The 12,157-nt window shown below is 41.9% G+C and overlaps 2 protein-coding genes across 7 annotated transcripts in view; one reads left to right on the forward strand and one right to left on the reverse strand.

Annotated features, from left to right (window-relative positions):
- The window catches only part of LOC143035076 (uncharacterized), a 10,438-nt gene extending 269 nt beyond the window's left edge, over positions 1-10,169 (forward strand). Inside the window, exons 1-2 of one of the 2 annotated variants that reach the window (XM_076201581.1) lie at positions 2,368-2,702; positions 6,762-10,169. In XM_076201581.1, the coding sequence (XP_076057696.1) occupies positions 2,552-2,702; positions 6,762-7,903 (1,293 nt within the window). In that variant the 5' untranslated portion in view covers positions 2,368-2,551 and the 3' untranslated portion in view covers positions 7,904-10,169. Of the gene's footprint in view, positions 1-2,367; positions 2,703-6,761 lie in introns of those variants that run through there. The other variant, XM_076201582.1, reaches the window with a different exon arrangement.
- LOC143035077 (sodium-dependent nutrient amino acid transporter 1-like) overlaps positions 1-12,157 on the reverse strand; it is a 125,509-nt gene that overhangs the window by 86,205 nt on the left and 27,147 nt on the right. The window lies entirely within an intron of this gene.

The raw sequence follows: 12,157 nt of genomic DNA on the forward strand, positions 1-12,157 counted from the left end.
GATTCGCCAAACTGTAAACCCTGGTCTGATCCCCAAACCGCCATCGACATTGGGCTGTCTGTTCTGTAACGGAGGTTTTGATCTCGATACACCAGGTCTTTTTTGCAAAGGCTTTAGTATGATTATCTTAAGTGCGAGGATCGTGTCAAAGTCGCCTGCGTGTACTGTGCTTATCATTTCTCTGAAAAACGAAACCCAGTTGTGTGACGACCAAACCCTCACAGTGAGAAAGGAGAAAAGTCCAGAATGGAACACGCATACTTTAATGGCCAACGGCTCGATGCGCAGTCCTCTCGAGGAACACGCCGCGCTGTTCGTATCCTGCATCCGTCTCGGAATAAAAAATTCCCGTGTACAATAACCTCTTTTGTTCACGTTCACAACAATTTATTTGATGTCGTTGTACCTTCTTTTCAATTGAGAGTGTTATTCATGTGAAGATAAAGTGTTGGTCGTACCATTTACAATGCCCAAAAGCAACCGAAGCCAAGAATGCAACCGAACGAATATTGGGAAGCAGGACGTGTTCGAAGGTGTGTGCGGCGCCAAGGCTGTACCTTCACGCGGCTAGCCACAAGAAAAGGTTACGGAAAGCAACAACAGAAGATTGACTGGCAACATCTTATATATTATCTCCTTGGATTTTTTGTTTAACCAGTTAAAATAATAGGCAATTGCACGTACGCACAGTCACGAGTACTGTCAGGAAATGTGATGAAACGTGTTTTCATGAAGAGATTTCTGTTGTCTCCAGATGTGATTCACTCTGAAATATTTAAACATTAGAGAGCTGGAGACGAGAATTATTAAGATAAAAGAAGTCATTTACCATATCGCACAAAAATATGACTCATAAATGTGCTAAGTTTATTGCTGTGGTCCCCAGGAAAGTGAAATTAACACAGTTTGGCACATTTTATAGTCAGTACGGTAAAAAGGAGATAAAAGACGCATTTGCAACAAGGTAGTTCCCTAACACTGCGAACTCGAGCTAATCTCCAGGTACGTTTGCGTTTCGATGGATATCTCAACATGACGAAAAGTCCATGTTCTTGCATATACGTGTACACATATATACATAAACATGTATCATACACAAACATACACGTATATATATATATTATATATATATATATATATACATATGTACGTACATATTCGTACATAAATTACATACACACACACACTATATATATATATATATATATATATATATATATATATAGAGAGAGAGAGAGAGAGAGAGGGGGGGGTAGAGAAAGCGATGACCATGGTAACGAGGTGCAAATATTAGTTTGGAAAGTGAAATATTCGAAACTGATTATATCATCAACATATCTCGCGCGAACACGCTGCAGTCATGATGAACGACGTCCAGTATGTCCCACAATTCGATAACTTTGTGTATACCTTCCCTGATAGATGACTTACTAATCGTTGTTTCTTTATAATTCTGCAAACGTGTTTATTGAAAAGCCTTACGTGGAAATATTAGCAATATAAAGATATCCTTTGCCAATGTTCATTAGCAGACGAGACCCCCAGTATTTTTGCGACTTTTTTTTTTCTAATCTGGCTGCATCTCTTCAACAGCTGCTGGGGATGATGTGTGATATACGTAGTGTGTGCATATCTTGTCGGAAATTTCTTAAACGGCTAAAATTATATCATAATTTAGATCATATTCCCTTCAGATATACACTATCGACACGAGAAAATGAGAATTTGTAGTAATGTAATTCAGTGAAAACCGAGAACGAAAAAAATAACATTAATGATTAAATTTCCGCAAAATATTCCAAGATTAACCCTTCGTTACAGCGACCCTACTCAACTGTAAAATATTCTGGCGTCAAGCAGTCATTGAAACAGTCGAGATGATACCAACTCAACACTTTACGGTGTGCGAATTTTGTATCGCATTTTCAAACAACGATGAGGAAAATTGTCATATTAATTCGCCAAGAATGAAAATCATGATCTTGCTCATCTCTAAGAGTAACAGTAACGAACTTTTTAATCATGTATGACTTAAAGAACACTTAATACAAATACATGCGACTAAAACGTTGGAGAACTCGTCTTCCCATCAACGTCACAGTGCCGAGGGAGAGCGCAAGCAACAAGGGCGGTTAGAGACAGGTGCAGATGACGGCAGGAAACAGGTGCAAAAACATGAGGTGACAGTTGCAGGTAGACGGTGACGCCACAGGCCAGCGACAGTTGCGGGGAAAGACCCATGCCCCCAGGAGAGGGCACTGGGCATGTAAATGTTTCCACGCATGCAGCCTTCCCTGGCCTCCCTGCTTGCCTGCCTGCCTCTGCCTGCCTGCCTGCCTGCCCAAGCCGTTGGCCTTGGGAAAGGCAGTCCCAGTACAATCTCTGCCCCCGCGGAAAGCGGACCGCCTCGGTCGGCACAGGTGGAAGCTCCCTACTCACAGTAACGTTTCAAATTTAGTTCAACAGACAACCGTGGCATTGAACTTGTTAAACTCACAGTTTACTAATTTCTGAAAAGAAATAGTATGAGACAGAGAAGGGAGCTGAATCAATGTCGTATCAGTCTCAGCAGTATGGAGGGAACCAGCTGCCACCTCCAACCTGCCGTTCCCAATTTCTTGTAAAATGTGCAGACTGCAAATCACTTCATTCAGACTGGAAGTCGGAAGTCGCCACAGCACAAAAGCCAGTGGCAGCAGGAGGTAAGATCTGTGAAGATATAAATTCGAGAAGTTCTTTACCAACAGCACCAGGCCTCCAAGTCTGTCATCCTGGACAATAACCGGAAGAATTTCCGGCAGTCTCTCTCAAATTTGATTCTCTTGTTGCGCGGTTCTCCATAGCCGCCAAGGACTGCCTCAGGGAGGAAGGGAGGGAGGGAGGGGTGGTAGCTGCGCGGAGCGCGGGAAACTTGGCTCAGGACTAATCGATACGGCGCAGACGAGTGTGCCATTCCCATAGGAGTAAATTTTCCTCTCCTCCCCATCACCCAACTCGCCTCGTCGGCCTGTACGAGTAGGGTGGTGGTGAGTTTCCGTGTCGAAGAGGTGGGGTTGGACCATTGTATGTATGGTATCAAGTTTAATTTATGGCTGGAAATACAACCTCCCCCCCTCCCAGACTTCATTTGTGTTGTTGGACGCGGGAAGCTGTAGAGAGCAAAGGTTTCCAAAATTGTTTTCTTGTGTATCATACTTGTGTGATGCTCCTATTGAAGATCCTTTCAATATTGAATAAAGTCTTTAGACATTCACCAAGTATAACTGGTTTTTCGTATGTGGTCCCCCATGTAAAACTGTAACCAATCAATTCCCCCTCCCCTCCCCTGTGCCATGGGCCCCCACGGTTGAGACCCCGCTTCTCTGTAGCGTCTAGCAGCTACGCGTCTGTTTGTGTACAGTGCGCACGTAGATGGATGCTGATGTTTGCAGTATCCTGGAACAGAAGGATCCCATCCTATAACCCTAACCGTGTGTATGTGTGTGTGTGTGTGTATATATATATATATATATATATATATATATATATATATATATATTGACTATGTAGTTGATTTGAGGTGTTAGATTTTTCACCATTGAAACCTTCGATACAAAGGGAATACTAGTTTTATCCTGCCTAACGCCAGAAGAACTTAGGCATCTGAGTGGCAACTCTCGGGCAACGATATTTCCCTTGCCTATTGCCGGTTACTTTTCATCGAACGTCAAACTATACCATCCATCCATCCCGGGTGGGGCAAAGCGAGTAGACAAATATTACTTTCCCATAGTTTATCAGAAACATTCAGCGTAACTTTGTGTTTTTTGAAAGTGTCTCTTAACTTGTAGGATGTCGTCAAGTAAGTCTTTTAAGGGTCACAAGTAATGTGAGAATTCATAATCTAACAAATTTTGCTGGCAACATGAAGGCCTAATCTATGGATACTCAATAGCATGAGTTGTTTAGAATCCGTTTTTATTTTAATGTGTTTTATTTTGTTTATATGCATTTCTAATTATGAAAAAACATTTACCACGTAATTCGGTTTCACAACTTCAAATGCAACTTTGCGGACATTTGATCTTGAGCCAAATGTTCTTCTTTCGATGCAGTTTTGTTTAGATACGATTTCTCATGGCGTGCCGAAACAGTTCAGAACCAATTAAAAACTAAACCACATTTCTACCTCTGATTCAGTCTATACTATATATATTTAATTTCGTGTAAGTCTTTTTAATAGTCGTTTACTCTTTCTCAAGCGTTAAGTCTTTCTCTCTTGACATGGGGAAAAACGTGAAAGGAAAGTGTTGTACGATGCGAACAATGCAAGTTGGTTGTCATACTCAGATGGGATCTGAGAGAATTCAGGAATAGTCCGTTGAGTCGAGGATAATCCTTCCTGCTGGACGGCCACTCAAAGCCGATCCCATCCGAGTTGTCAACAGACGGTGACGTCACGAGAAGACGTTGCCTCGTCTACAGAGAATAGAATTTTGTTCACGATTCGAACGAGACTTTCAGAAACAAATTCCAAACGTCCTTACAAATACTCAATAGTGGACATGCGTTTTATTTATTTATTTTGAACACGTTTTATCTGTTGTTGTTTTTTCCTGACTCGAGTCATGAATTCATAAGAGTTCTTACGACGACGATTCATTTTATGGCGTACGTGCCGGATGACGAAGGTCCTCTAGGTATAAGTCTTAGTCATATATTTCAAATAATGGCAATATAGGAAATTACGATTTCCGAGACGTTCCAAGATCTTGCCAATTGTAAGTTTTATTTGAAAATGGTTGAGTTCCCATACTACCTACAAACAAACAAAAATCAAGAAATCTTCAAACCTTTCCCTGTTCTTCTCGTCCATTGCTGAAGTCGTTTTCTCTCTCTCTCTCTCTTTCCCTCTCGTGTCGGTTACGTCTTGAAAGTGATACAGCTCATTGTATCCACAATCACGTCTTCAGAACATTTATCATATCACGTAGCACCTCTTACCTTGAACGATTCTGAAAAACACTGAACATTAACGCGTTATTTTCCCACGCCCCTCTTGATTGAGAACGCCACGACCCAGATAGATTTCCACTTTCATTGACTCAAAGCGACACCCTTAAATGACCAGTATTATTGACAAAATATATTGATCCAGTCTCCCTTACATGGTTCTTCAATACTGCCAGTATACAATACAGAGTACCGAGTTTCGTGCTATTGTTTAGACTATTTCTTTGCAATGCTACATACAAACTTATATTCCATTCATATTTTCATCTTCACAACTATACTTTGTAACCGAAAACAAACAAATTTGCTTTGAACTCGCAGAGACCAACTTTAATATGCTCCTCATAATCTTTTATATAGTGCTACATTGTATAGTTTTTAGTGTAAGGCGCCTACCGATTTTATTCAGCCGGAATGTCGACTAAATTAGTGGGAAAGGACATTATATCTTCAAAATAGTGACTTGATTTGTTTATTTCTGGCTAATGCATGACGATATAAAACACGATGTCCTGATTGGTCGATGCATCGATTCATCCCAGGTTCGTACCTGCCCCTCAGCTGAATAAAATTGTTTGGTTTTAGTTAGAATAACTATTCATGTAACATCATATTCAATGTGTTAGATTTCTTTATGCAAACTCTTGATCTACTTGTGCATTATTTTTTTCATAGTTGGCGCTAGAGTGGCTCCCGTATTTCTGTACTTTTTTATATAAAATTCACTTTAATGGAAAATGCACATATTTTCACCAAATTAAAAAAGATATAAACTAGGTTTGATCTATGATATTGAATTTCTTGCCCCCAAAAAATATAATCCATATTACGTAAAGAACTAATGGAACTATTGACCTTTGTATCTGTAACGCTAAGACTAACCTACTTTTCGAAAAAGTCGGTTACAAACTTCGACGACGGCAGCAGCAGCAGTAACAAACGGTCATTTTCAGAGGATCGATCTAAATGTGCACCAACACGCGACAATACAATTCATTGGTTGGAAACACGTTCATATCAACTGTTCCACAAAATGCTGACCTAGCAGTTTTGGAAACTGCTAGACAAGTAGAGCTATAAATGTGTACGTACAAATTTCTCCTCCTCCCCTCCCCTCCCTCAAGCAAACGACAACCGCAAACACTTCGTCCAGATTTGGTCAAAAGTCTTAAGTCATCTTAAGACTTTATATAACACAAATACAGTCTTTTATAAAATCTGTTACACAAAGAAATACATAACACACAATGGAAACGCTTTTAGAAAAATGAATATGAAAAATAATCCAGAAAAATGTATATTTGCATAGGAAAAAAATTATGTAGTTTAAAAATCTTGCCCGAGACTGTACGTGCACTCGCCAAGAAAGCCATAATTTCACTGCGGCACTTCACAAAGTGCAGATTTTTTTCTTTTTTTGGGTGAGGGAAATGCTCCTTGAACCTCTCAATCCATCAAACACAACTACAGCACGTGGCAAGCTCTCAGATAGACTCCCTCCTCGTCTCTCTCTCTCTCTCTCTCCTTCTCCCTCCAACAGTCAAAGCTTTGACTCTGCTATCCCCCCAAGAAATATTGACGTAATCAAGACGCAGGAGTAACACAAAGCCCCTTTCGCAGAGACAAGCACATGATACAATTCTGATACCCAGGCAGACACCTTGGAGATTTCTGTTGCATTTTCCCCCTTATGTCCTTTTATTGATTTATTTATCTTGTGGAAAATGGGAGACATTGCTCACCCACCTCTTCGTCTTCTCCCCCGTCAGGTCCAGGCCGCGGTTCCTGGGGTGTTCCTCCCGCCGGCATGGCCGAAGATGGCGAGGACGATTTCCTCTCGTGTGTCATGGAGGGCGTCGAGGAGGAGGCGAGAGAGGCACGCCGGGAGGCGCTGCGGCGTGAGAATGAGGCGGAGGGTCGAGGAGGAGCCTCCTGCGATGGCGGCCCCGGAGCCTGCGCATCCGGGCGACGCCCTCAAGCTCCCGGCGCCAACAAGCAGCACCATCACCACCACCGCCGGCGCCAACCGAAGAAGCGGGGCGGGAGGCAGTACCTCCAGCAGCAACAACAGCAGCAGCAGCACGGAGGACAACTGGCCAAGTTCGAGGCCCAGCTCGAGGAGCTCCACCTGGGCCTCAGGCTGATGCCCGGGGACGGGAACTGCCTCTTCCGGGCCTTGGCAGATCAACTGGAGGGGGACCAATCCAAGCACCGCATCTACCGCGCCCAGGTGGTCCAGTACATGCGCACGCACGCCGTCGACTTCACGCCCTTCCTCGAGGATGACGTCTGCTTCGAGGAGTACCTGGAGGACCTGTCCTACCCGGCCACATACGCGGGGAACGACAGCATCGTGGCCTTCGCACGGCACCACGGGGTGAGTGTCATGATCCACCAGGAGGGCAGGCCCGTGTGGAGGGTGGCCGGGCGCGCAGACTCGAACCCTGCACGGGAGCTCCACATCTCGTACCACAACGGGAACCACTTCAACAGCGTCCGCTACCTCGGGGATACCACCTCCAACCCAGCCGACGTCATCCTCAACGCTCCCCCGCCTTCGCCCTCCGCCTTCGACCCCGCCGGGCGGCGGCACTCGCATGGGGGAGATCCCCACGCGGAGGCGGACGACCCGTCTTCGCTGTCACCTTCGTCATCCTCCTGCTTCTCGTCCCAGTCGTCGACGTCGTCGTCGTGCTCGGCGCGCGCCAGCCCCGAGGACGGCGTCGTCGCCACGGGGGTCGACGGGTCGTCGTGGCCTGCCAGCCGACACACCGGGGGCGGCGGCGGAGGCGGCAGTGCAAGTTCCTCGAATCCAGTTCGCTCGAACTCGGCCGAGAGTACGAGTACGGCACCCACGCAGGACGCGAAGAGGAACCAGGACGGTAAGACTGGTTGCCTCAACTTGTCCTGACACAAGCAAAGCAGGTGTAAAGAAAACGGGAGGAGAGAGAACGGGAAGGTCAAGGGGAATGATAAATTTCCGTATAAACTGTCAAAACCAAACCTCAAGTTCAGGGCACCGAAGAATTGCTACATTCAATAAAAAAAAAAAAAAAAAAGGAAAAAGAAAATGGGATGGGCAGGTCAGAGAGTCTGAGCGAAATGTTGTTATATCTATGATGTAAACTTGAGTTTGTGACGTGGTCTTTCGCTTCGTGTGGCTGTGTGACTGACATGCGTGTAATTAACTTCAACCCCCACCCTCTCCCCTCAACCCTCAACACTGTAACAAACCTGTCTCGATCGACCGTCTCCCCCAATTCGCTCCGAAATCATCCCCTCAACTGAATAAAATAGTCTTCGCTTGACCTAAAATATATATAGAGAGCATGTCGACATGTTCAGGGAATAGACTGACATGCCCAGATGATTATATATAATTATTCTTCAGAGCTTTTGACCAAAAAGTGTTCAGGTTTGATAACGTGATTCTAATTTGACGTTTCGTGTATTTTAAGGTAATACAATGCTGTCGTATACAGGTTCCCAAGAACTTGTGACAGTATCGCATAAACACTACATGTTCTTTACAAAAGTAACGTTGAGTGTTTATATCCGCCGTGAAAAAAAGTTATGAACATTAAAATATAATCATGGGTGACATAAATATGGTACGGAATCATGGCTCACCAAGAACGATAACGACGCAGATTTTTTCAGTTTAAAAATAAACACTGAAATGACGTCAAGGAATGGTTTCAAAGTTGGGTGCGTCGTCATCATGTATGTGGGTGCGCCGACAATGACGCGAACTTAGGGACTTCACGAGGCGACATGACGTCATCAAACAAATTCTACATGGAGAGCATACCAGCGTTGTAAATTATTGTACGAGTGCAATGCACAGACTGCCTCGAAAATTTTGTTAGAGTATGCGAACACAGCCCTTTGGAATAACGGGGAAAACAAAATTTATACGGCAGCGAAATAGCACATGGATGTGATTTGACATTTCAAAGTAATTTTAAATGCAAAATACCCTTCATTGTGATGTAAGCAACCTCTAAGGGAGAAACAGCAAACACTTGCAAATTATGTATATATGAATATATCGTTAGGCTGGTTAAAATAATTATATTAATTCATTGAATGATACAATTTTTCAGTTTAAAAGCTGTATAGAAAAAATGCAAGAAACTACGCTACGCCAACTAACTGCTTTTGAGAAATAATGTCTAAATAGAAACATAAATTACACGAAAAAAAATAGTGTTTTGTCCGAAAATTAGGGTCGAATTCATATTATTCTGTGTAAAAGTGTAAAAAAAAAAATACTGAGAACACCAAAATAGTCAAGCAAGGTTTAAAGTATCATATAAGCAAAAGTGCTAGATCGACAGCAAATAAATGATATCGCTTTTGCTAATAGCGCCCTTGTCCAGATGCAAGGCGATAAAGTAGAACTATAGAAAGAAAAAAACAGTGCACGCATTAAAAATAAATTTGCTTCCTCATCTGCTTTCTTGGGCATGGAAAATAATATACAAATGGAATTCACGGAGAAAAATATCGACACTGAAAAATGTACGCTTCTAGTATATATGTAAACAGTGACCATTATATAGAAATAAGCCTATGCGATGAATTAATTTGCTGTTATAGACTATATGTACATTGGAAATCCTTGTTAGCATACGTAATACAAGTACTAGCAAGTAAGAAATGTCAAAAGTGCACTTTCCACTGTACTGAGATAGAAAAAAATATAATAACTTTTATTTGGTATATGAATTCCTCAAAGACAATGTTACTATATTCATGTGTACTAAATAAGACATTGCAAATGACCCATTAAGATCATAACTACGAAAATAAAAATTTTGAGTTTTGAACATATTCCTATTTTATGAAAGATGTATATGGAATTGTATTAATACAACAATCAAATATACATTTCCATAGATCTGATGCATTATGGGTCAGTTTTAATGTCCTTATCGTTCAATTCGACGTGAACACAAGTGACCACGCTAAAAAAAAAATCAACAGAGCTTTCTGACATGCACAGGAAAAAAACTAATTTACACGTGTAGTAACATTACATACACATATGTGTATAATATATGTACACACACGCACATACCCAAGAAACGACACAAGGCACAAATAAGTACAGTTACGAGCAAAAGTTTTGACTCATCCAGAGGTTTTCATGTTACAGAATTTAGATTATTTAATTTTTTTTTCAAGAAAAATGCCTAACTGTAGGCTAAATACTACATAGTAAATTATATCACTATCTTGGAGAAATACATATTGACGCTGTGAGAATTTTAATGTGGGACAAAACTTTTGCACGCAACTGTACGTATATGAACTATATTTTCGAGTCCTGTGCATTTGTGTATGGAAAACAGAGTACAGGCTATTGATGTGTAGCACCAATTTTCATTTCCCACGCAAAAAAACAGAAGTTTCAATATACAGGGTGTCCCAAACTATGTACTCACTCTGAAATATTTTGCAACATCAAATCTATTGGTCCGTGTTATTAATGTCTGTCTGGAAAATGGGAGTCGTGACTTTAAAACTAAAGAAAAGTTTAGTCTTTCCCCTTTGTCTAGTCCCGATTGCGTGTTCGCAAATGATGACCATTTTCCAGACAGTTGATAATAACGAGGACACAAAGTTTCGAACCATTTGTAAGAGTACATTTTTGGAACACCCTGTATGTGTACATCTATGTTACACTTCAGCTAAGTTTTACTGTAACTAAACGATACACTAACGAGGTATTACTGAAATGTTCGGATATACAAACATCACATCTGTGCCAAGACGAACCACAATGTTACTGCCTATTTGTCAGCATCTTTAGTTGGCCGTTTTAATTCTTCAAGAAGAAAATAAATTTGAAAACAAGGAGTTTGTCAGATCCTTTCCAAAGACAAATTGTTTGATTGACCTTAAACTGAATCGTCAAGCTTTTGACCTTGAATTAAAAATTCCATTCAACGTGGCACTCCGTGGGGAGTTTAAGATATTTTTTATTTTCCGTGAAGGTAGGTTATGTCTGTTGCTGGAAGCGGTTTATCTCGCAGTTCTATAAAAGGTTTACCTTGTCCACTTTCATCAAAATTACAGGCCTCAGGGAAACCAGCCAATGACCTTCATTTTGCTGGAACAACATAAGGATTACGAAAAAGAAAAATCCTACCGTCCTGGAAAGTTGTGGTGGTTGGAGTGATCAACTCTAGCCCAGCGGGGATTTAGCTTCGGGAAGGAAGTGATTTGTCCTTGAGAATAATAATGAGAAAAAATAGAAAACTAAAAAATGCCCAAAAGCAACTCTTGTTGGGTAAGTCGGAATGTCGAGATTTCCTGCTTTGCACAATGTGATGATATGGTTTAAACTCACACACTCCCCCCACCCATCGGGAGGCTAGTACGATGCCCTTCACAGAGGGCTTTGTAGCGTGGAATTTAACGAACCATGCCCTTGATTCAACTTCGCCGGTGACAGGGTTCGAACCGCCCTTACCTCGACCTTCGCCGCAAGTAATGACGCCCTAACCCACTCAGCCAGCGACCTTCACACTAGGTATTAACTAAAAGAAAACCCGGTGAACCAAACCCATAGAGAACATCTCGCAAACACACCCTTCCCATGAACGGTTGAGATGCTTTTGTCAAGGACATGAAAAAAGAATAACGATAAATATGTGCTACCTTGGAAGTTCGCAAAATTTTCGAAGTTATTTTAGGCAGCGAAAATCAAACACAAGGTCGAAGCTCATTAGGGGAGAAAAGATAGGCGTAGTCTGAACAGCAAAGGCCATACCAAGGTTTTGTCTAAGTTCCCCAAACCCCTTCCGTACCTTATGGTACTCTTCATTTAGTTCCTCTTGGCGCCAGGCTATTCTATTTACCCCCACCCCCGTGGCACCAATATCACCTTGAGTAAAAAATGAAGACATTAAACTTGCATTAATTTCCATTCTTTCTTTAGTCGACCTCCACAATTCATTGCTAAACCTATAAAGTGCAGCAGTGCATTCAATGTATCTATTACGACACAAGCCCAACCCTGAGCAATCTCGAATTCAAGACTTCCCCCATGATCTTTTCCTTTCATCCATAATGACTCACACAAGACTGAGGGAAGACTTTCGTCAAGATAACTAAATACACACGTGTCTGCTATAATGAAATATATAAAGTGAGG

The sequence above is a fragment of the Oratosquilla oratoria genome, chromosome 18 (genome assembly GCF_046742065.1).
Source record: "Oratosquilla oratoria isolate Oo_2021 chromosome 18, ASM4674206v1, whole genome shotgun sequence".
In the NCBI taxonomy this organism is placed as follows: domain Eukaryota; kingdom Metazoa; phylum Arthropoda; class Malacostraca; order Stomatopoda; family Squillidae; genus Oratosquilla; species Oratosquilla oratoria.